Genomic DNA, 26,235 nt, shown 5'->3' on the forward strand with positions numbered 1-26,235 from the left:
CCTAGGAGAAGATATATATTCACACAACAGAAAAAGATCTAATACCAGAAAACTAGATTTTTATTATCCAGCTTTTTGTTGCTCAAGCTTCACATCACCCACAAAAGAAAACAGAGCTTTTCACAAGGACTTATTAATGAAAGCAATTATGTCATATCTATGAGTCCTAGTATGTGACAATAATTATGAGAGTTATAAGAGGTGGACCCATAATTTCCTTGACAAAAAAAATTGTAAATGGATATTATCGGTTGAATTCTTCAATTTGAATACAATGACAAAATAATTGGATGGTGAATGCGTACACTATACATCCGATGAACATCAAGCATAAAATCAAATAGCATAAAAACTAAAATAAAATAACGTGAAGACTAAAATAAAAGAATAAAAATCTTACTTCGTACCCAATGACATACCTAGGTGCGAGATATATTGATGATATAAAAGGCTATGTCTGCATAATTATTCACTAAATGCCCCTGCAAATTTAGGTGTTGTTTGGTTGACAAATAAAAGCATGAGAAGTTGGAATTTCTAGGAATTGAATTTCTTTGAAGTTGTTTGGTTTCCACTTCCCTTAGTTAATCAAACACTTTTTAGAATTTCTTAGAAAGTTCAATTTCATGGAAAATCAAATTTGCATTTCCTACATTCAACCAAACGAGCCCTAGTATTCATCCGTCTTGATCCGTACCATTCAATCCCAATAAGAATTCATCGGTTACAATTTCACCCTAATAAATACCCTTATATTTTTTTCGAATCCGTCACTAGAGAGGTCCCTGAAACAGAAAATAGATCTAGTTCATACCCATTCTATTAACAAAATAAATTCACAACAACCTAAACAAAATAAATATAAGAAAAATTAATGTCAGCCGTCCTTGTTTGGTAGCACACATATAGCAAATAAAGCTTTGTCCTCACTTCCATGATGATTCTACGGTCTTTGGAAACCGCAAATCTAATCAAACAAAATTTCCTTAAACTCTACTTTAACAACCCCTTCATATAACATCAACCTGCAGAATTTTGTACAAACTTTTCTTTACTTCTTAAACAATTTTAAAAAAAAAAAAAAAAAAAAAAAAAAAAAAAAAAAAAAAAAAAACCCAGAAAACAAAATCAACAAAATATAATGAGTGATCCATCACACTATCACATAGAACCTCCTTCACTAGGCGAGCAACAGCCTGGTCACTACAATCTGAGCATGTTATACTGCGGATTCTTCGTCGTCGTGACTGCAGGACTTATTTTAGCTATTTACCATTGTCTAGCACTTAACTGGTGCACTGACTACCCTTCCTCTACATGGTCAACGAACAGGGATGTTGTCGGGATTGCTCGAAAGGAGTTCAATGGTCGGAATGTTGTGGAGTTGGATTCAACTTTGTATAAGTATAAAAGTGGTATACCAGAAGAAGGTGACAGTAGTTGTTGTGAAGAGTGTGTAGTGTGTTTGTCAGTGTTTGAAGAAGGGGAAGATGTTAGGGAGTTGGTTAGATGTAAGCACTCTTTTCATGCTCCTTGTATTGATATGTGGCTTTATTCGCATTTTGATTGTCCGCTTTGTCGAGCACCGGTGGGTGGTTGTGGTGGTGGTGGTGGTCGAGACATCGGTGTTGCTCGGTCTGAGAATAATTCAGGTGCAGGTTTATCAGATTCAGGTGTACTTCCTGTATAATTATTGATGTCTTGGTTTCTTCTTCAATGAATTTAAGTTTAGTTTTGTGTTGATTCTAGATATCTAGCTAATCATCTCTTGTTGTTGTCTTAGTTTTGTAGAGAATGTTCAAAGTAGACAACTAGATAAGTAGTGTTGTCATTATGCCATATACTTCAATTCATTTATACAAACTTGGAAATTATGGATGATTTTGAAATCCTTCTATATTATTGGATTCATTCCACTTTATATAACTTAAGAACCAAAGTAAATACACAAAGGGGTACTAATTTGGTGTCAAATTTTGTAAGAAAAAACACATCTATTTGTTGCAATGTTACATCTTAAAAGAGGTTTATTTTTACAACATATATACTTGAACATACATTTAGTATTTTAGTAGCATCATATCATCCATGTTACTGATATACGTTTTTAGTAAGCCTTCGATTTGTTGCATCATTCATATATTCAAAAACACCATATTTTAGATGCAATTCTTCATAATTGCAGGTCACTTTACAGAAAAAGACATGATAATAAATTGCTAAGAGATAAGAAAAATATCGAAACCGAGTAAGTTAATTTCAACAACACAATTATTCTTCTTATTATGATTTTTTTATATAGGATTTAAAGTTCAACAATTCAGTCCCTATCAGTAGGAGTAGTTTTTATGGTTAATAAGGGGTTGTATCTTTATAATTCCTATCAGCAAGCTAACTTTGACATTGTCAACCTTGATACAAAAAGAATACTTGTACATATATCAAGCTGGCGGCTCAAGTGTACCCTATCATCCTTCATCAGAATCTGAAAAGAAAAAAACAGAACCAGGATAGAGAACGACTGTCAATTTGTCCGTATCAGCTGGTAAAATCTGAATTTGAGGCCTCAGTTTCCCTTGTAGCTAAAGATAAACACCACTGCTTTCACCGGAAAACTCAACCAAAACAGCACCAAACGTAGCAATTTCAATCCACGAGACTGGACGAATGTCCCAAGTGCCGGGAAGGGAAGATGACTCAAAGGCTAGCTATAGTGTGATATTACAACTATTTGCTAACAATATAAAACAATTAAAAGAAGGTAACAAGATCAACAACAGAATGAAGCAAAATATGTCCAGAAATATGCAAGAACAATTCTTCCAGTTATCAGAATTAGCTAAATAAAAACATTGCAGTCACACAAAAAATAAATAAATATATATAAATAAATTAAATTAGACATACCATAGTCAGGGGGAAGTCACAGAACATGGAAAAAATGGGCAAAATATGGATATATATTCATATGTACTCTGTTGAGTGGTAATAACTTGATAAACATCATCTATTTTACCTCACCAGGCAAATGCAACTTCATTAAGAAGTAAATCAATCTAAGAGTTTATTATATACACAAACAAAATAAAGTCAGCTGGCATTGCATCAAACATTAAGCTGAAGATTTTGCTCAAAATAGACATCACATATTGAACTCTCTTGTTTAAAGTATGGACTAGTGTGACATATGAGACTACATTCTTCTCAAGTTATCCAACCTTGCCTGCAAGTCATCATCAATCCCACCATCATCATTACCAGTAGCTGCCGCTTCAACCTGGGCAACCTTGCCCTTAGCTGCAGGTGCAGCCACTGCACCTGATGGTGCGTTCACAAGCTGCAAACAAAACATTGTCAGCAAAACGAATTGAATTTATCGGCGAGGTAACTTCATCAGAGAGAAAAAAAAATTGCCAAAGTACTGAGTAAAATACCTCTTGGTTGACATCGATACCAATTTCATCAAGCACCTGGTTAACAAGCTCGTCTGTTTCATCCTCCTCTTCATCTCCCTCCAAAGCATCATCAATAGCATCTCCCATGACTTCGCTGGTGAGCTCCATTCTCTCGTTTTGCCTCTCAAACTCTTGCATTATTTTCTGGAGTGATGGAAGATTCATCTGCCTATTCATTTGGCCCATGGCCTTTGTAACTCCTTTCATTGCTTCTCCCATGGCTTGTGTTGACTTCAATGTCTGCATGTACATGAAGAACGATTATTAATAACAGTATAACAAGAAGCAAATCTATATGAACACTATCATGGTATGGAATCGCATGCTGCTGAATAAGAAAATAAATACTGTACAAGTGTACAGAATGAGAATTTTGACATGCCTGAATCCTCAAGGAAACACCCTGAAGTTGCGATTTAAGCTTGTAGAACTTCTCAACCTGATGTCTTGTTCTAATCAGATCTTTTGCCATGATTCTGACAGCTCCCTGGAAACAAAAGAATTCATAGAATCATACATCAAATTTGATAAATTATACATCAAAATTTGATAAACAAAATGCGCACAAGACTACTTCAATTAATTAAAAGCTAAAAAGCCAAGAACATTCCAATATTCAGCACTCAACAGCTTCACAAGATGAAATATATGAAGTATCTCTATAAAATTTGCTTATTTCCAAATGGCAATAGGTGATCACTATCAACGTCACCCTGTTGAATCTCAGAGCTCCAACACATGGCAGAGTAAGTGGAGACAGGTACACTCAAACCTTACCAGTATAATATAGGTAATTTATTCTCTTTAATTGTTTTTAGCATTTTATACACATCAACTATGTTACACTATGTTTGGATAACAATAGCGAAAGGGAAAAGGAGAAAGAGAAGTGGAAGGGAGGGAAAAAGTGACCTTCCATTTTCCTTCCAAATCTCTCCAACAATGAAGGGGTTTGGTTGATTATAAGAGGAGGAAAACGAATCCCTCCATTCCCTTTCCCATCTTTTACCCCATGTCTTATCCAAATACGGGAGAAGTTAGTCCTCACTTTCCTCAAAATTTCCCTATTTAAAATGTAAAGTGTTTGGCGACTTGGCGTGGCCACATGGGTACATATCTAAATGTCACACAACCTTTCTTTTTTTTTATATTTTTTTGGGTTACTTTTGTCCCTAAATGAAGTGTTCAAGAGCCATACTAATGTCAATGTCTAAGGGTCAAGTAACCAACACAGGTAGTTTGGCAGTTGAGGTGCAATGAAGAGTCGGAGTAACACAGTAATCACTACCATGTACCATCATCATCTCTATGCTTCCAAAGAGCTCCCACATAGGAGTAAACTGAGCAGATTCATACACAAGGAAACAAGCCAATGTAATGAAATACTACTGTCGTCATTAGGTCCTTGATTCTAAACAAAATGACTAAGTAATGTTTCACAATTCAATAAGAGGAACATACAGCTTATAGCCCCATCTCAATTTAACCCTTAAGTTTGACATTAGTATATGTTTCATTTCTACACAACATTCAAGCACAACGATCAATGCCACGAAAACAAGCTAACACAAAATGTAAAATGAATAAAATTGACAAACCATTTGTCCTTGCTTAGCACTCTTCTTGATTTCGGCAATTAATTTCTTCTCTTGGGTTTGTAAACCCGCTCTCTCCCTTTCGATTTCTCGTATCGACTTATCCAACATCCTCTTATTCTCCCGCAGAAGCTCTATCATACAAAATCACAAACATACTTCAAAATCTTGCATAGCTAATTACCCAATTAAAATTATACATTAACAAAAATAACCAAAATCCATCTCAAAAGTTCAAGATCATCAAAATTAGGAGCCTAACAAAGCAACTGCATTAAAGATGAAAACAATCACTAACAAAGCAATCTAGTTACCTAATACTCTACTAATATAATAAACCTTAAAATTCGAACAATCGAAAATATTTCTAAAATTCAAACAAAAACCCTAACAAAGCAAATCAAAGTTATATGAAATTCAATACACTAATCTACAATGCACAACTTCAAATAAACAAAATATCTATATGATCAAACAAAAATGGACCGTCAAATAATAGATCAGATTAAAAAACAAAAAAGGGGAATTTAAATTATTACAAAAATAATCATAAAATTAAAATAGAATAAGATTAACCTGCAGGAGTTTTGCGTTTTCCGAAGATGAAACTCATATTGAAAAAATTAAATTAAATAAAATCACGCCCTCTTGATTTACGATCGAAGAATCAAGAAATTGTAGAAAAATTGAAATAAAATTGGGGGATTTATATATGTGTTGAATTAGATTAGATGATGAAATTGATGATAAGAGTTGAAAATAGAAGAGGATAAAAGGAGGGGAAGAGGAAGGAAGGTGCGAAGCCTTGGTTGCTTAACGCGGAAATATTCTCAGTGGGAAAAGGTTCCTGTGCTACATAACATTATTACTTGATCCTCTGTCACTGAGTGTAGGGTGATACTGTGTGTTTTATGGTGGGTTGCTGACGTGGTTTGTTTTTATTTGTTGCTGGAATTTTTTAAATATCTTTTTTTTTTTTGGTTGATGGTGGATTGTCTTGTTTTGTTTGGGTTTTGTGTTTTATGTTATGTTAGTCAAGGATTTTAAATTTTGGTGTTCCACTTTATAATTAGGTGAAAGTTGGTTGTATAAATGGTACTTTGTAATTTTGTATAATTCAATCCAAATCAAATATATGGAGGCTGTAGTGATAGAGTAGTGGCATCGCTCACAACTCGTATCGCTAAGGTATAATGATTAAATCTCATACGACTCATTTAAGGGATTTTTCTTATCTCCACCCTCAAATGAGTCAGCCCTGAGTAGTTAATTTGGATTGCAATGTATTTATTAGAATCATGCATCTAGTGTTTCGACCATTTTGTAAAGAAGATGTTCGCTCAATCTATCTTAAATTCTTAACTAATGGCTTTGGCAGAGACTTGGGAGATGCAACAACACTTGTTGTTGGTGTTGGAAGAGCATTTCCTCCTATTAGGGGTTTAGCATGGCTAGAAATTGGATTAGTTAGAATCTAATAGCAATCGTAATTATCAAATTTAATTTAAATCTATTCGCTAGTTTTCGATTTTATTTTTAAAATCTAAAGAAAAATTTAAATTAAGCAAAAGAAGTATTAGTGAAAATAAAAATTAATATGTGTCACATCCCTAATTTTGGTTATCTATACATTACATGAGGCCTAAATTAGTGAAAAAAAAATGTAATTTTAAAAAATTACGGAGTACGGCCTCGTTCACTTCACCTTATTTTTGCTGAACTGAAATTATTTTTGGTTAACTTAAATAATTTTTGCTGAACTTAAATTATTTTTACTGAACTTAAATTATTTTTACTGAACTGAAATTATTTTTGCTGAATTGAAATTATTTTTACTGATTTTCTATTATATTTATTTTTTAAAGTTACTGATTTTTACTGAATTAAACTTATTTTTACTGAATAAAAATAATTTTTACTTAACAAAACATATTTTAGCTTAACTAAACTTATTTTTAATATTATACTCCCTATGTTTTTAAATACTTGCTCCATTTCTCTTGAACATGCATGCCGATGCTAATCCTTGATCACTAATATCTTTAATAATCAATAAGTATAAAATCTAACAATTGAAAATTAATAATCTAATCATTGAGATGATTCCAACAAGTACCCATAAGACTATATTTTTTCTTATGTATAAATCACAAACATAAGTCAGAGTAGGACAAATAAATAGTGCAAAAAACAGAATTGGATCAAGTATTTAAAAACGGAGGGAGTATTTATAAGGTGAGGTGACCAGAGCCACAATCACTTTGTTCTCGGTGGTCGGTGGAAAATTCGTAAATGATGGCTTGATGAGCTAAGTTTTGAGTTGAACGTCAAGCCTGTAACCGCAAGTTGGGCTTTATCCCAATATTAATAATATACATGTTATCTTGCAAGGCCCAATATCAGGTTTTTTTCGTCCTTTTTTTTAAAGGATCTAAAGGTCCATCGAATAGCAAATTTGGTTTATGTTGATTACGAACTACTCCTGAAAATAGTAAGCTGTTCTAAAACTAAAAAGTGCTAACTGGATTTTCTTGTTGGTTAAAAAGTGCCGGTTGTTTTATCAAAAAAAAAAAAAAAAAAGTGTCGGTTGAATTGTTGGTTGTGAATAGTATATTTATAAGGATATTTATAATGTACTTGGTAAAACCTTATAATTAGACTTGTCAATTCCTAAGCTGACCCGGTAACCCAACCCTACTAGATTTCAAACCCGAGTTAGTCCTGACCCAAGCCAAATGAACCGAAATCGACCAGATTTGACCCACTTATCATATTTTTTAATAACCCAAATGATCCAAAACCCACATAACAAGCGAGTAACACATGACCGACAAAGTAAGTGAATAACCCCTGATCCCTTGACCGACCGAGTAACTCATGACCGAATGAATCACCCTTGAACAAGTGATTTCTGACCGACCGAAAACTATTGAATAAGTAAATAAGTAATCTTAGTCATACAATATTATATGAAACTCATGTTTGGCAAAAGTAGCAATAGCGGGTAGCTTTTAGCGGTCAAGTAGCGAGTAGCTGTTAAGGTAGCGAGTACGATCAATTAGTAGTGGGTAGAGATTAGCTGTTAAAGTAACGTTGATAGTATGAGTTTTTGGCAAAAGTAGCGGTTGCAATACTAAAATATATCAAAATTCATATAAATATTGTTTTAAAAGTAATAAAAATTTGTCAGCACTATCCGCTACTTCTAAACGCTACTATTTTTAACGTTTGAGAAAAGCTATCCAAACGTTATATTTATCGCTAACCGCTAGTTGATACGCTACCTTGCCAAACACTTTCAAATTTATTTTTTGTAGTGTTTTGACTGGTCAAATGTTAATCGCGCTACCTCAAACGCTATTACCAAACATGACCTAAATTAAAAGTAAACTAAATTATTGATGGTACATTTTCACAAGATTATACGAGTACTCCGTATTAATTATTTATAAGGTAAACTAAATCATAATTAAAGATAATTTATGTGTATTTTAGAAATAAAAAATACTTCTCACCAAAAAAAAAAACAAAGAAATAAAAAATACTCGTATTAAATAAAATTATTTTAAAAAAATTAGAGAAAAATTGTCACGCCATAAAAGAGAACATGTCTGATGTCCCTCCAGAAGACCAGAAGCGTATGCGTAAATCGGCATCGTCTTTGTATTTACTGACGCAGTCAGAGATGTACACGTACACATGCGCACGTGGTACCTCCAACAGTAGAAGTGGGGTTGACAACGACACTCGCCAGATGGTCACGTGCGGTTGTGTCTCTGTCCTTATCTTTTTTCATTTTTGCACGCGGCCCATCTTTCATAAATGAAACACTGTTCATTCTTCATTTACCAAAGCAAGGATTTGGACCACTTACCCTTCTTACCTTTTTTTTCTTCTTCTTTTAGCCCAACTTCTTTCTTTGGCCCAATTTCCATCAACGTCCCACTTTTGACACAGTACTTCCTCTGCAGCTTGCAAAAGAACGGAATAAGGTCCTGTTCTTTTGAGCTTATGGGAAAACAATTTTAAAGCTTCTGGGGAAACAAAGCATAACAGATTTTAACAGAGCATGGTAAATATCAGCTGAACAGAGCAGCTTATTTATACTCAGCAAAGCAGAACAGAATATAGCTTAGTAGAGCAAAGCATAGAAGATTTCAATAGAGCAGAGCAAAGCAGGTGTTAACAGAACATAACAGTTTATTTATACTCAGTAGAGCTGAACAGAGAAGTTCTTAGCAGAGTAGAGCAGATCACAACAGCTCAAAAGAACAGGGCCTAACCCCTATAGTGTTGACTGAGTAATCCTTATAACAATGCTAAAGAAATTCATGATCATATAAAATTGACAAAGTATAACCCCATAGAATTAGAGTTATTTAAATCATCTTGATATACACTTTTAATTTTTCTTTTTTAAATTATTAATCAAACAACTTTAAAATATTGGCGATAAGTAAATTAAAAAGCGTGAGAAAACATATGAGTACATACATGAGTAAATTGAAAGTAAGCAGAGAGTGTACATTTTTCTTTCATGGATAAGTTTATAACTTGAGCAGAGTGCTACAGTGATGCCATGATGGTAAATTGGTAATGGAAATTTATGAGAAATAGAAAAGAAATGTGGATAATGTAAGAGATAATAATGAATGTAAATTTGATCTATTGTTGTGAGGAAAGCAAGAGTAAGAATATAGGATACGGAGTAATAAAAAGGTGAGTACATTGTGAAAACTAAATGAAATAAAAGTGTGTGTGCTTAAAAAAAAAAACCAAATACTTGAGAATAGGTAGAAGAAAAACAACAATATACTCTACTATATATAAAGTAATAGTATAACAAAACATCCTAACAGTAATGCAAAATTGTTTTGCTTCTTATTATAAGCGTTAGTGCAACCATTAATATGAGGAGTACCTTCTTACACAATATGCATTAAATGAAAAAAATAAAATAAAAAAGTATGTTCAAGCTCTTATAGATAGAAATTTAATTAGAAATTACTTTTTCTTAGGGTGTAATTTATTTATTCATGTGCTTCAAAAAAAAAATTATTTATTCATGTGATTTTCACTAATTTGAATTTAATTAAATTAATCAGAAATGTAACAAATATCTTATTTGAACTTATTTTAGCTGCAAATTGAATTTGTACATATTTTTCCTAAACTTATTATCATATCTGAACTTATTATTTTCTAAACGAAGTTATTTGTATAAAATGAAATAAGGTGAAATAAATAGTAGAACCCTAATCCTTATAAGTTTCTAATTTATTCACTAAATTAAATTATTGAGTGAATATCTTTTTGAGGGTAGGTTTCAATGTATATAGCTCCATTACAACCACACATAAATGGTTAATTATTTATCATTATATTATTCACAATAATTAATAACTCTACATTGTTCAACTACAAAAATCTACTGGATTCATCATAAACACTTATTGCACATGCATAATGCTCCTCTTACTTTGAAAGTGAACACTCAAAATTATTGTATCAACATTATATGAGTGACTAAGGACCAAAATTAGGCTGGCTAGATACAAATTTCTTGAGTTTAAAATGTTTTTATTCAAATTATTTGATATGAAGTAGATAACAAAAATCTGTGGTTGGAGAACAAAGGTAACCCCACATAGTTAGAATGAGGGTATAGCACTAGATCAATCCATGCACCCCTTCCAAAAGACAATTACATATATGCAAATTGAAAAATTGTACCATTTCTAGGACAAAATTGTAAGTGCATCCGTATCAATTGTTGGCTATTTGCTCTATTAGGATTTTGTACATATGTAGTACTACAGTGGTAGTGCTAGGTTGGCAAGAAACATTTTTTTGTGGTGCCTAGCTATATATGTTTTACAATATGTCCATGTTTTTAATTATACTCGATCACCGTCTAGAAGATGATGAATTAATATACACGTAAAATACATAAAAAAAGTTATCATATTTAGGTCCTGTTCTTTTATCCTTATAATTAAGCTAAATAATGTAATCGTTTGTTGCCAAAGATGTTTTATTAGCAAATTGCTAAATAAATCCAATAATATATACTTTGAGACAATATCAAACTATTAGTTTAGATAATGAGCTAGGGTAAATCGATCACTTCTCATCCACTAAATGGATTAATGGAATGTCTTATCTTGTATCATAGGGCTCCCTCATACTGACCAAATGTTTGTGAATTGACAATAATTATTGTTCTTCTTCCATTACCCCTAAATGTAATGTCTACTTGTGTTTGAGAAGAAAGCAAGGATTGTAAAGCAAGGATTGTTCTTCTTCCATTACCCCTAAATGTAATATCTTGTATCTAGGATTGTAGGAATGCAATGCACAAATTTTGTGTATGCCAACTCATTTATTTCCCTTTTTTTAAAAAAAAATGAAAAGGAAATGAAGAGGAAGTTGACTAGAGGATTCCATTCCTTATCAAATCACCTCAAGGCATTAAAAAAAACAATATACAGATATAGAATTAGCATGTGGGGATGTGGGACTAACAACTTCTGAAATCTTAAGATGAATGAAAATATGATAAATTGATAATACTCTTTTTGTTCGAAATTGATAGTCATTTATGACCTAATTACTCAAAAATCCTATAGTAAAAGTGATTATAAAAATGACTTGTGTAATATATTGTGGATGAAAATATGATAAATTGATAATACTCCCTTTGTTATTTTTTTGCTCGTTTGATGATGATTAACTAGCTATAAACATCCTTTAATCATCAAAATAAGTAAAAAAAAATAAAAAATAATAATACCTATTGGATATACTGTGTACCCATGTATATAATAACTTTTGAGTATGAGAGACTACATATTATTTTAGAAAATAAAATGAGTTTATTAATATGTCTACAAAAATAATCAACAAAGGAGGAAAGTGATTATAAAAATAACATGTGAAATATATTGTGGATGAGAGGATGAGTTGGCATGATCAAACTGGTGGTTAGGGTTTGGTGGAGAAAATCAAATAAGGAAAGGGAAGAAGGACGGGGATGGATGTATAATAAAAATATAAAATTGATTTTAGTGGTGGAGTTTAATTGCTAGATTGTTAGGCTCCAATACCATGTCAAGTTTTAGGGTGAATGAATCATTGTAAAAGAGATTAGGCTCACTTAAGGCAATTATGTGTACTTGCCATGCTAATTGCACTATTAGCCTAGTTAAAATACAGTTGGAGAGTAATTGATAGATCTTTAATTATATCATTTCATATGAAGTTTTTATCATTTTTTTTAAAGGATTTTTATATGAAATCGTTGGAAGAGAATTACACAAGATTGAGTTATGCCCTAGTACTGTTATATCAATTAACTATTTTAACATAATAATATTTTTTCAATCAATATCAAAATAATTTAAGAAGAATGGATCCAATCCTAAGGATTTTCTATAGGTGTATTTGTGTAAAGTACTAAAGGTCCATAAAGATTAAGCACCTAATGCTAATAAATTTGCTAATACTTCAAGGTACCAAGGAATGAGTCTTGAAAAATTTGATAACTCTCCATTAAAAGATTATCGGGTTATGTTTGATTTAAGTGATAGCGATCAAGCTTAGAATTCCTTGGAAATTATATGTAGTATGTGTTAGCTTTAAAGATTCTTTGATTATTTGTAATTTAATTTGGTTTCTTGTTATAAAAGAAAATGCATGTGTTACACCTTCTAATAATACAATATTTCATAAATATTGCAAGACAATTCCATTTTCAAAGTCTTTAAACAATCAAACTTACTTGGACTGCTTGCCAATAGAAACCATTGTTACATCAATAGCCGTTATTGGTCCACTTCACAATCTTTTTAGCCTCACTCTATATTGTATCGTTGAGAGGGAGAGTGATTTAACAACGCCGTATATTATATCAAAGAGGGCAATTTAAATCGCCCTCTTAGGTTCAAATTTCGCCCTATTAGGCAAAGAGGGCGATTTTGAAATCGTCCCCAGGTCGCCCTATTAGCTTCAAAGGGCATACAAATGTTTTGCCCTCTTTGTTAAATATCAAAGAAGGCAAAAAATTTCGCCCTCTTTGATCAACATCAAATAGGGCAAAAATTTCGCCCTCTTTGATCAATATCAAATAGGGCAAAATTTTCCCCCTCTTTGATTGAATCAACCAAGACGAAAAGTTTTTTTTTGCCCTCTGTTAACAACTCAATTAAGTCAATTAATATTGCCCTCCTTGCTCAAAATTCGCCCTCTTTGATCAAATTTTAAAGGGCAAAAACAAAATCGCCCTCTTTGTTCAATTTTCAGTTTTTAAAAAAAATAATTCTAGGAGTATTAACAAAAGTATTTATTTAGTTAATATAAATTCTAATTTTGTCATTATATATACAAAAGTATTAACCAAGTTTTCCTAAATAGCAATTATTTAATAATTCTAGGACATCTTTTCATCCTTGCATCTTCAAGCCCCTTTTTCCATCTGATCAGTTTTCCAAGAAATGCAACCAGCCTTTGGTGTCCTCCATCCCCAAAACAGCAGCACACTGACTTAATCCCCTAACTGCAAACATGACAGAAGCACCAAACTAATGAATGTAAATTAATAAAAGAATATATTAGTAGGAATGTAGGAACTTGATGATGAATAATGACTATGATTACTATAAGAGGCAACTACTCGGAGCTAAATAATATAAGAAACACCAAACTTGAAAAAGATTCAGACTCAACCTGAGCTCAAGGAGAATACAGTCAGCAGAGTTTCATAGTCACAGCTCACAGAGACAGTAAACAGCTCACAGAGACAGTAAACAGCTAAGACAGAGACAAATTATACTCACCAATTCATAAATTATGCGAGCCGTTGATTTTGCACCACATGCCGACTTGATCTTCTTTGCAAGAGCATTTGCTCGATTCTTCTCACTCCTTTCCTAAAGGTTCAAACAACATATAGGATTAGCAAAAGGGAAGAAATGCCAATTGAAGAATTTCGATTACAAGAGCATTCCCATAACTTACCTTTTGTTTAGGAGAGCTCCAATAGTTATAAACAAGCCACTTCCATTGTTCAAGTTTTACTGAAGGTGGGCAAGCACGCTCCGCCTCTAATAAAGATTTGCGATTTGAAAAATAGTCGGCCTTCAACCTTTCTCTCCAATGCCTATAAAGGGTTGAGCATTGAATCTTTATTGCATTGTGAATGTGTGCACCTTCACCCAATTCGTACTTTGACTGCAAGAATATTTTGGATTTTGTGGCAAGTCAAGTTACTTAATATTCAAGACAAGGCAGATGATAATTAACATTAACATTAACAAGGCAGATGATATTTTGCTGAATATGTTAGCAAGTGCATGAAAATATAGTGTTAAATCTAATACATCATCCACAATTGTTCCAAAATGTCAGCTTTAAGCCATGGCAATAAAGCTGACAGTAAAGTTTTAAGCTGCATAAAACCACCAGGTTCACGAACAAGAGGATAAGAGAAAATAGCAAAACTTGCCAAATACTTTGTTCAACTTAGTAAACTTAATGGCAACATTATGCAAAGACTTGCAAAACAGAGAGTAATCCAAACAAAATAACAAACTCAAACTCAAAGAGTAATCCAAAATTGTACCTTAATCCTTGCATATAATTGATCTAAAATCCCTTCAGGCATATCACTCCATTTAGAAACATCAAGGGGGCAGATCTCCTTCACCCAATAAGCACACTCAGCAACAAATTGATTTGCACGCTCACCCACAACAGCTCCTAATGCTGGAGGAATATTAACCTTGAGCTTTCCGGGTTGAATGCTTCGCAACTTTCTATACTTGAGTGCTCTACTTGGACCACGAAAGGGACCTAATTGAAAATACATTACACAAATCAGCTAGAAAACAAAACTGACATAAAAATTTCCACATATGGACATTATGCTACTGAAACTGGACATACGCAATTAAGCATAATAAAGTACAAGCATAATAGCCATAGAAACCATCTCTAACTGAATCATTTTATTTGTCCATGTTAATAAAAGAAAAAAGTGTGAAAGTCCTCCCAAAAGCCAAGGCAATAACATTCTTTATATATACAAGTTAGACATCTGGATCTTACTAGCTGAATAATGGAACCAATAGATTTGTATATTATAAGTTCATAAGTAGACAAAATGTCTCAAACATATAGATATAATTATATGAATAGATATGATTCTAGGAAACACTTCTAGTACCTAGAGATTTCACCCAAATGGAAATTATATGTATGGTATGGAGACTCATGTACAGAGACTCATGTATAGAGCACTAGACCACTAGTAATCAGAACAAATATCACATATTCAAGGACAGCTCAATTATATATATAGAGGAGTGAATTTCAACCACTTGATCCAAATTCTTCTTGATATTAATGCTGATATTAGGACTAGACATGAAAAAAAATCACCCCATGCACATACAGCTTAACATATATAATACGAGTACTGGCATACAAAACAACTCCATTAATTAGTAACACTACACTAACACAATTAGATGTCTATAACTATAAAAAAACTATCTTGATTTTTTCATACTCCTCCACTGTAGCCACAAAAACAATACTAGAGCTCTTGATTTTTTCATTTACAGCCTCAATTTCATTTTTGAACTGCTGTTTATACTTTTCCTTTGCGTATTATATATGCCAGTATAATACTATCAGATAGAGTTATCAATTATCACATGCGCATAATTTCAGATAGAGTTATCAATTATCACAATTCATAGTAATCAAAACAAATTACAATTATCCCAATTCACAGTAATCAATAGCTCATACGATCAATTAAGCAATTAAATCGATAAACCACTGATAAAATACGAATAATTCTGATTTGCTTCTCCATAATCTATCTGACATTACTAGCATAATTAACAACTCCCAAAAACTTGCAGAATCGACAAATTGACAAAAAAAATTGACAAATGTAGAGCAATACTAACATGCAGCAACAAATTGACAAAAAAAATCAACAAATTAAGAGCAAGGATTTCGAGAACAACAAATTCGTACAAATCAAAAGCTTAATCACATAGTTTTGAGCCAAAATTTACCAAAATTTTGCGACACAATTAGAGCGACTTCGAGCAATGATTTGGAGCGAAATCTGACTTGCAATCTGACCGACACAATCTGATTTGGAGCAATGAATCTGAACCTTAAGAGCAAGGATTAGGAGTGAAGAATTAGAGCGAAGAATTAGGTAGAAAAATAGAGCGAAGAATCATAGATTAGCGATTTGCGATTTAGGGTTCATGCATATTTTGGGGAAAAACGTTCAGAGAGAAAAACCTATGTTTTAATTTCTTATGTCCTTTTGTTTTAATAGAGAAAAACCTTTGTTTTATTTTAGTAAAATGTTTATTGACCAACGAGGGCAAAAAAGAAATTCGCCCTTTTTGCTATTGACCAACGAGGGCGAAAATGGAATTCGCCCTGTTTGTTTGAAATACAAAGACGAAAGTAACATTCGCCCTGTTTGTTTCTTTTTTGTTTTGTAAAATAGCCAAAACGTTTACTTTGTTGATTTATTTTATTGAACAACGAGGGCGAAAATGAAATTCGCCCTTTTTGCTCTATTATAGAGGACGATTTTGTGAATTCGCCCTCTTAGCTCTATTATAGAGGACGAAAAATTAATTCGCCCTGTTTGCTTTGAAGTACAAAGACGGAAGTAACATTCGCCCTCTTTACTCTGTAATAAAAGGGCAATTATTATTTCGCCCTCCTTGATAGAAACTAACAAGGCAAAATTAAACTCGCCCTCCTTGATCAATGTATATCGCCCTCTTTGATCTTTTTTCTTGTAGTGGTTGAACCTTAAATCATAACATTATAAACTTAATAACATTTCTTATAAACTTGTTTCTTCCATTCCCATCTAAATTCAATACTCCGTAACTCGCTGATAGAGTAAGTTAAAGTAACAGTGTGATAGACTGACAACTACTTTCAAACAAATAGATTACTAGACTACTCCTACAATATAACTTTATATACATGAATATTCGATGTGAACATAACAAATTATACACGGTGCAACAAATTCACGAAACACAAAATAGAAAAGGGGATCCATAATTCCATATTAAAATCTCAAACAACCTAGCAAAGAATCTAAATATAACTAAGTTGTATGTGGTGGTAGAATTGTAAGAGAGTACAAACTATAATAAGTACAGTTAGTATGAAGTTTCGTCGATGGGGTCAATGATAATGATTTGGCGCAATGAAGCACAATAATGTTCTCACAATCTAACACCTCTTCAAAACGATCAATTTTGCCATTACATTATCACTAAACCCGTCGTTTTCGCGTGTGCAATCAACTTTAGTGTAATCATCAATTTGGTAGTTCTCCTCCCTTCCTTTTCTGCTAGATTTGTCAAAAAGCTTCTTACTTTATAATTAACTTTTTACAATTATTCTCATTTTATACATTTTTTTTTAATTATTTATATTAAATAAATTTGGTTAGCCGTTTGCACTTTATATGATTTAAAGCGTGAAACTAAACTAGTAGTAATTGTTTAGGCCACCATTCAACTAGGAAACTTATGTTGCATTGGTCCCAAATTGTGTGCTCCTTTCGTACTATTTTATGTGTCTTACATGAACTATCTCGTTGTCCTCAAACAAAGACCTTTTACATGAAAGACTTGTTTGATTATTAGTGTGCTTTTGTTTCGGTGTAATATATTATTAAAAAAAAATGGTACTTGGTATTTACACTTTATCATAAGGAAACATGTAGATTTAGCAATGAAAGTGCAATTTTGAAAAGATGATTGCTTTATATATTGGATGACTTTAGAGTGACCACAATTTTATTGTGGCTCACTACAAGAAATAGGTCATTTTGCGACGGAAACCTTGCAACGGACTACAATTCCGTCGCAAAAAGGGTTAATTTGCGAGGGAATAAATTCCGTCGCAACTTTGCGACGGAAACAAACTTTTGCGACGGAATTTCCGTCGCAAAGTTTGCGACGGAATTTATTCCCTCGCAAAAGTTTGTTTGCGACGGAAATAATCGTCGCAAAACAATATTAAAAAAAAAATAAAAAAAAAAACATTTTGCGACGGATTCTGCGACGGAAATTCCGTCGCAAAAAGTTTTTAAATTTTTTTAAAAAAAACTGAAGTTTCGCTGAAGGAGAGAGAAAAAGAAAACGAAGAACAGAAAGAGGAAAGCGTAGAGAGAGATAGAGGAAAGCGTAGAGAGAGAAAGAAAATCCGGCCACTTCACCGCCGCTGTCGCCACCGGAACGACCGGAATCCGGCCACTCACACCTACTAACGCCCACCCCTTCCGTTCACTCCCACTCACGCGCACTCACGCCCACCCACGCCACCCCCTCCGTTCAAGCCCACTCACGCCCCTCCGTTCGCCGGCGGTGTGCAGCCACCACACCACCCTCCTTCCGGCAGCCGGATTTCCGCCACAACACCCTCAAATCCCGGTGAGTATTCCACTATCCCCCTTTGTTTTTGTTTTCAATTTAATTTTAATGTAAACCCTAACTTTTTCTAATTATGTTTTTTAATTTAATTTGTAACTAAATTTTATTATTTAATTACTTGTGTTTAGTGTAGTGTAGTTTAATTTATATTGCAATGTTAGAATTAGTTTAATTTTTAAGATATATTGCAATGTTAGAATTAGTTTAATGTATGTTAGTTTAGTTTAAAATACATGTTAGATTAGTTTATAATGTATGTTATTTTAGTTTAAAATATATGTTAGTTAGTTTATAATGTATGTTAGTTTAGTTTAAAATATATGTTAGATTAGTTTAAAATATATGTTAGATTAGTTTAAAATATATGTTAATTTAAAAATACATGTTAGTGTATGTATGTTTATTTGAATGTGGGTAATTGTGTGTTAATTATATGTGTTTCATCACTAGGCATACATTCACTAGTGAGATAAGATGTCCAAGGATGGGTTAGGTTGGAGTGATAAGGACCCCTGGATATATGTCATCTAAAACCTCATGTAGGTTTGATTTTATGAAGAAAAGAACTTAGCTTGATACTTTGCTACTATATGAAATTGCGGTAATAACTAGTTTTCGCCCATTTTCAAGCCACTTGTTTCCTATATTGCCACTTATGAACTATTTCAAGCCTCGAACTCAAGTAACTATGTTAGGTAGGTGTATTATGGTCAAAAATAAGCTCATTTGATAACAAATGTGAGAAATAGGCAAGTTAGAACCAAAAACGCCCCATTTTCGCCCATTTTTTCTAGTTTTAGGACCTAGTGAACCTATATTGCCACTTATAAACAATTTCAAGCCTCAAACTCAAGTAACTATGTTAGTTAGGTGTATTAAGGTCACAAAAATAGGTTCATTAGATAACAAATGTGAGAAATAGGCAAGTTAGAACCAAAAACGCCCCATTTTCACCCAATTTTCCTAGTTTTAGGACCTAGTGAACCTATATTGCCACTTATGAACTATTTCAAGCCTCGAACTCAAGTAACTATGTTATTTAGGTGTATTATGGTCAAAAATAAGCTCATTTGATAACAAATGTGAGAAATAGGCAAGTTAGAACCAAAAACGCCCCATTTTCGCCCATTTTTTCTAGTTTTAGGACCTAGTGAACCTATATTGCCACTTATAAACAATTTCAAGCCTCAAACTCAAGTAACTATGTTAGTTAGGTGTATTAAGGTCAAAAATAGGTTCATTAGATAACAAATGTGAGAAATAGACAAGTTAGAACCAAAAACGCCCCATTTTCACCCAATTTTCCTAGTTTTAGGACCTAGTGAACCTATATTGCCACTTATGAACTATATCAAGCCTCAAACTATTGGTTCTCATTCTTTATTTTTATTTCTGCATTGTATATCCTTTGTTTGTTACAGGAGGCGTACCAACACAGACAGGAGGAATCAAGAACCCAGGGTTCCCAACTGTCTGAAAATGAAATTTTCTTTGAGGCGGCTGGTGGTCGTAATAAGAAGGGTCGTGTTAGAGGTCTTGGTGTTGGTGCTGACTTGTACTACGGCACATCTAGGGGACGAGGATCGGGTTCTTCCAGCCAATACGTACCGTCGGTCATAACTCAAATGCAGGAAAACTTCCACAAGGAGTTGAATGAGAGGGTGGAAGCAATTGAGAGCCAGATCGATAGCCGTGTGGCGGAACAGCTCGATGCTCGAGTGGAGGCTCGAGTGGCAGAACGGATGGCTGAAATCGAGAGGAAGAACAAGGAGTTCTTAGAGGAGTTAGCCAGTAGATTTACAGGATTGACCACTCCTTTCACTTGTTCTACGATTCAGCCTCAGGTGGTGCAGGCCAAGGACAGCCAGCTTGTGTTTAGTTAGGTGTCATTTTTCGATTTTTGTATATGGATGACATTGTAGTTTAAAAAATTATATCATGTACCGTACTTGGTAGTTACGGCTACGTGTTGTATATATTTGAATTATGTTAGGGCGTGGACTTTTTGACTGAAATTATTTTAAATGCACGTATTTTATTAAACAAGATTGCATGAATACAGGTTCCAGGAAAACAAAACAAAATACAAAAAAATTAAACAGGATTGCAGGAATACAGGTTCCAGGAAAAAAAAACAAAATACAAAAAAAAAAAAAAATTAAAATTACAATAACTTTGCGACGGAATTTCCGTCGCAAAATTTGTGACGGAATTACATTCCGTCGCAAAATTTGTGACGGACTATTCCGTCGCAAAAGAATCCATTTTGCGACGGAAATACATTCCGTCGCAAAATTTGTGACGGAATATTCCGTCGCAAAATGACTCCTCTTGCTACGGAATTTTCGTCGCAAATGTTGTTTTCAGCTACAACTACCTTTCCGTCGCAAAATCCGTCGCAATTCGTTTTGCGACGGATATTCCGTCACAAAAGGACTGTTTGCTACGAAAGTTCGAGCGACGCCATGCCTGTGACGGAAATCCGTCGCAAAGTCACTTTGCGACGGAATTTTGCCAGTTTGCGACGAATTATTTCCGTCGCAAAACGGCCCTTTTCTTGTAGTGGCTATTTGAAAATTGTTCATGTATTTTATCAATTTTTGTATAGGTTTTTATGATAAATTAACTTGTGGCTAATATATAGAATATAGTATGGAAACTTGTTAAATATAAGCACTAATTCAAACAAAAACTTAAATTGATGGTTGAATCCTATGATGTTTGGTTTATATATTCTACAACAGCCTGTTACATGAGAGCTTATTGAATTAAAATTGTGGATGTATTTAAGGTCTCCTCATACCAAGTGTTAATTAAACTACACTTGAATGAAAGGGTAAGTAGATGAAATTTAAATCTGTGATATTTCGTTTCACTAACTCTGATACCATGTTAAAGGACCAACACAACTATATTATAAGATCAACTCAATCAAAACTTAAAACTGATGGTTATTAAGGAGCATAATTGATGTGTATATTCTATCAAAACTTAATATCGATCGAGTATTTTGCTAAGCTAGCACTTAATTGCATCCAACAACAACTCTCAATTGAATTAATGTTAAAGAAATTAAAAGTTGTAAAATGTAAAGAGGCTATAATATACTTCGTATACAACAAGAAATATAGAAATGGACCTTGAAGCTATGCTACACCCCTTAAGCAGCGAAGCAGAATAAGCAACTTCATACCTAGTTTGTTAAGCAAGCCATCATCAATTTTTCTCTCATATAATAGATAATATCTTTATGAGAATTACCACGTACGCTCAATTAGAATATGACACGTAGTGGTTACACCATTTATGAAAAATTTAGAGTCTGTTTATTTCATTGTAATTAATGAAAATCATAGGGCTTGTTTGTATATTGATCCTATATGTGATGTTACGTTGTACTTGCAAGCTCACCTATTTGTCATAATGACTAGTCTTTTACCATTACAAAGTTTAAGTAAATTAATAAGTTTAGAGAAAGGTGAACTAAAATTAAGAAGTTTAAGGGTCTGTTCACATTTACTTAATTTTAATTTCAATTAGTTCAGCTCTAATCAGTTCAACTCAGTTCAGTTCAGCTCCAATCAGTTCAGTTCAGTTCAGCTCTTAATTTCTCTCTCTCATAAAATATTCATTTCAGCTTAGTTCAGTTCAGTTCAGCTCCAATCAGTTCAGTTTAATTCAGTTCAGTTCAGTTCAGTTCAGTTCAACTCAGTTCAGTAAATGTGAACAGGCCCTAAGTAATTAAATTAATAAGTTCAGAGAAAGGTGAACTAAAATTAAGTTTAAATATTCACCTAAATTTTAAAAAGGCTTAAACAAAAGGCAATAAATTAGGATAAGTTCAAATATTTGTAAGTGTATGGTTAATTTTATTTTATTTTTAATAGTGAATTTGTAACTAATTACGTGTTCGTAAAATGGAGAGAAAATGGTGAATCTATTAACCTATGCTAAAAAATATATTTTATATACTTTATATTTTGTAATATTATTGTAACATTATCGATTGTAATATTATTACAAAAAATATTTATCAAACATGCAATGCACGGGATTTTAACCTAGTTTGCTTTATGACTCACACTAGGTTACTGTTATAAAGCCATAGGATCAACTTGGTTTTTAAAAGGTTTTTTTTTCCTTACGTTTACAGATTGTATTCCTTATATTTTCAGAGAAAATGAGTTCACATGAGTTACGATGTTAAGACAACAAATTATTAGTTATAACACACTCATATAAGAAGTAGTAATTAAGTTACAACAAAAATAAGTTTAAAATAAATTTAAGTATCAACAGTAAATCTTGTGTGGACCTGGTTCACAATAATATTATTGTGGACCTAAGGTTAATTCACACGTAACTGACATCATATTCAATATAGTGACCCTTATTTTTAACATAGTAACCTTTTTTAAAAATTTGAGTGATCTTTAATGTTATTATAAATTTAAAGTACGACATTATGTTGAATAGTGACCTAATTTTAACATAGCGATCTTTATTATTCATATTGACCATTATATTAAAAATTTCATTAAAAAAATTAAACTTTTATAGCTTTCATAATGTCACACTAACTTTTATTCCAACATAATAACCTTTATTTTAATATAGTGACCTATTTTTTTATTAATAAAACAATTACATTATCTCTAATGTTAATGGTCCACAATAAATTAGTGTGAACCAGGTCCATTTAAGAATTTGTAAAGTATCAACAAGATAAGTTAATCCAATTAGAGCCGCTTTATAAATAGTTATACTAGTAGATAATTCGATACAAACTACTCTAAAACTTAACGTGATAAAAAAAAAAATGCATAAGAATCCAATGTTATATTCTTAATAAAAGGTAGAAACCTTAGATATCAACTAACCTCATATATTCCCAATTTTCTTTAGGAACATATATTCCCTACTAGCTATCTAGCTTAGTAATCATACCACATTCAAAATCAAATGCATTACAACTAACGTAGTAAAATTGTGCTTCCTCATAAACTTAAAACCAAAGTTAATAGATTAATCAACTTCGAAGCACCATATAATTACATTCATGCACATCCTAATATTAGACCAAACAAAAAAGAAAAAAAACAACATAATTAAGAAAATAATAAAAAAAAATAATTAAGCCGTTATGTTCTTCAAACTAGTAGTACCATACACCGGCAACTCCTCATAGTACCGACTAACACCAATTGAGCTCAAATTTTCCAACTCAAAAAGATCCGAACTCGCACAACTTCCACCATCTTCGTCATCATCCTCCTCCATTTCGACTTCGTCGTCGAACTCATCTTTTAAATTCGAAACATGACGTTGTTGAATGTTCCCGCAATTAGTCTTAATCATCATCATTAACGCGTCAATCTCTTTCTCCCTCCTCCGTCTCCTCTCCTTCTCTTCGCTCTCGCCGCCGAATGAATGTTCATTCGGCAGCGATGTGAGCTTCTTCGGGTCTTGAACTTCATTCTTTTGTAGCGATTTATGACCGCATGGTCTAGAATCTTCGTCTACTATTACACTCACTGGATAAAATCTTACTGATCGTTTCGATGATTTTGTGGACGACGTCGTTTTATTGCTCAAGCATGATCTTGAGAATGACGACGCCGACGAACATGTTGATTCCGTCGCCGTCGCCGCCGTCATTGCCGTCGTTGTCGACGGCGGTGACTTCATCTCCGGCGAACTTCTCGCCGGAGATCCGCCGGAGTTTCTGAAAATCGAGTTAAGAAACGCGGCGATTCTTCTACCAGGAGAAATCGGAGCAGTGTTCTGCTGTTTCGATCGCTTCAAATCACCGTAGATCTTCAGCGCGCGAGATTTCGTCTTCGTGAAGATTCGCGAAGACGATTGATCGCGCGAGGTTGTTGATCGAGGAGTGAGATTCGTAAAACACGACGAAGAAGACGATGAAAAATCAGTCGTAGAAGAATTATCCGATGCCCTAGGTAAACTCGGGACAGATTTCTGACGAACAATCCTGATTTTTTGATCGAGTACATCACCAAGATGAAAGTGCTTCCGTTGCGGTGGTTGTTGTGGTGGTTGCCGCTCCATCCATGACTCGATCATGATGGCACGGCGAAGATCAACCGTCTCTAAGGTACTATCGCTTCTCATTTTAGTTCTTCGCTGTTTGGACGATGATAGTTGTATAGTGTTGCAATCACTTTGTTTAGTAATAATGCTTCTAGTAGGGGAGGTAGGGGTGGTACGAGGGTATTGGTGTAGGTCGTCGTCTTCATCGATTGATCGATAAATGGCATCTAGAAGGATGGAGGAAAATGAAGGGTTCTTAGCCCTTCTTTTGTGGGTAGTATTATGAAAAGGAATAGTAGTTATTTCAAACTTAGACATTTTCGTAGCACACAACAATAACAATGTTGTTACGAAAACAATGGCAAAAACAACAACGATGTTATTGTTAGTGAAGTAGGATGAATGTAGGAGGAGAGATTGTCATGCTAAATACTCAAATTTAGGAGTGACAAAGAGAGCATGTGAAAGAAGGAATTGGAGCAGTTGTCTGCTAAGAGAATGTCAAAAGCTGCAAAGGCTTAGGCGTAATTAGTGAGAGAGAAAAAACACCACCATGTGATATGATCAAAGAGTTGAAAATAAATAAAAATAAGTGTAACAACACACTAGTAACACCTTATCGTACCTTCATCCCAATTTAAGAACCAACACCCTTGCTCGCACCCTTTAGAATCAGGGTACGATCACGGGTTATTTTATTAACAAGTGGTAATGAACAGAGTCTAAAATAATTACAGCGAGAGAGAATTGGGTTTAAAGACGAGAAGATATCGATAAGTACTATCCTGTGTTCGTATATATGAACAGAGGATAGTACTTAGAAAGAAAGGAAAAATAATGTAAACTCCCGCGCGTGCGGGTGGGAAGAAGAAAGGTGGAAAGGAGGGAGCAAAAAGCTGACAGCTAGGCTAGTGAAATGAATAATAAGGTCGGTTAACTTTTATAAAACTTTTTTTACTATTAGTCAGATTACTGTTTATTTTGATTGCTCTGTTTTTTTTTTTTTTTTTTTTTTTTTGCTTTTGGTTATGTGACTTTGTTTACACGTACGTGTGTGGGTTACTTTATTATTTATTTGTCTTTTTTATTTTGGGTTTATGTGCTTGAAAATTTGTTGGATGTTGATATTCATGTAATAAGCCAAATTATTATATATTTTTTTTAAAAAGAATTTTGTTTTATCAAAAAATTATACAGTGTTCATATTCCTTGACTACTTGATTGGTAGAAAAATCAACCTAAATCATTGACAGTCAAAGTGGTAGTGCTTTTTATTTTGGATGTTTTTATGGAATAATGTAAAGTTGTTTTTTTGTTTTTTCAAATTTGATGATTTTCAACTGAGGAAATAATTGTACTAGCAACATTGCAATAAAAAGGAAGCAAAGGACTATAGCTAATCAATGGTGGATATTTCTTCTGCTTCTATATTATTTACTGCATTTAATTTGAGACCATTTTAAATAAAGAAGAGATCATTACTTATCTTGTATAATGAGGGTATTATAAGGTATTTTATAATATAATAAAATAAAATAAAAAACACTGAAAGGATATTGTCCAATGTTGTATAGCTTTGTTTAGAAGTGTAATCACATAGAAAACAAATCTAGTTAAAGCTGTGTATGTATAAGTATA

The 26,235-nt window shown here is 33.2% G+C and overlaps 4 protein-coding genes across 5 annotated transcripts; 1 reads left to right on the forward strand and 3 right to left on the reverse strand.

Moving 5' to 3' along the window:
• The first annotated feature begins 846 nt into the window (after window positions 1-846).
• LOC145612041 (RING-H2 finger protein ATL52-like) lies at window positions 847-1,748 on the forward strand. Its single transcript, XM_081667419.1, has one exon. The coding sequence runs from the start codon at window positions 1,142-1,144 to the stop codon at window positions 1,688-1,690; it is 549 nt and encodes a 182-aa protein (XP_081523545.1). The 5' UTR covers window positions 847-1,141; the 3' UTR covers window positions 1,691-1,748.
• Window positions 1,749-2,942: 1,194 nt separating this feature from the next.
• Window positions 2,943-5,883, reverse strand: LOC145611697 (vacuolar protein sorting-associated protein 2 homolog 1-like). Its single transcript, XM_081667046.1, has 5 exons — window positions 5,627-5,883; window positions 5,054-5,184; window positions 3,838-3,942; window positions 3,435-3,695; window positions 2,943-3,337 (listed from the first exon to the last, which is right to left on the reverse strand). The coding sequence occupies exons 1-5, from the start codon at window positions 5,661-5,663 to the stop codon at window positions 3,194-3,196; spliced, it is 678 nt and encodes a 225-aa protein (XP_081523172.1). The 5' UTR covers window positions 5,664-5,883; the 3' UTR covers window positions 2,943-3,193.
• A 7,358-nt stretch (window positions 5,884-13,241) lies between these two features.
• LOC145612267 (uncharacterized) lies at window positions 13,242-16,386 on the reverse strand. 2 transcript variants are annotated; one of them, XM_081667644.1, is made up of 5 exons: window positions 16,138-16,386; window positions 14,670-14,899; window positions 14,066-14,278; window positions 13,885-13,977; window positions 13,242-13,604 (listed from the first exon to the last, which is right to left on the reverse strand). In XM_081667644.1, the coding sequence occupies exons 2-5, from the start codon at window positions 14,709-14,711 to the stop codon at window positions 13,593-13,595; spliced, it is 360 nt and encodes a 119-aa protein (XP_081523770.1). In that variant the 5' UTR covers window positions 14,712-14,899; window positions 16,138-16,386; the 3' UTR covers window positions 13,242-13,592. The 2 variants fall into 2 exon arrangements, with proteins under 2 accessions (XP_081523770.1, XP_081523769.1); XM_081667643.1 differs by having other exon boundaries at window positions 13,242-13,629.
• A 7,147-nt stretch (window positions 16,387-23,533) lies between these two features.
• Window positions 23,534-25,155, reverse strand: LOC145612359 (protein BIG GRAIN 1-like B). Its single transcript, XM_081667735.1, has one exon. It carries the CDS (start codon window positions 24,913-24,915, stop codon window positions 23,680-23,682), a length of 1,236 nt encoding a protein of 411 aa, XP_081523861.1. The 5' UTR covers window positions 24,916-25,155; the 3' UTR covers window positions 23,534-23,679.
• Window positions 25,156-26,235: the final 1,080 nt, after the last annotated feature.

This window comes from Chenopodium album, chromosome 24 (genome assembly GCF_948465745.1).
Source record: "Chenopodium album chromosome 24, dcCheAlbu1.1, whole genome shotgun sequence".
Lineage (NCBI taxonomy): Eukaryota > Viridiplantae > Streptophyta > Magnoliopsida > Caryophyllales > Amaranthaceae > Chenopodium > Chenopodium album.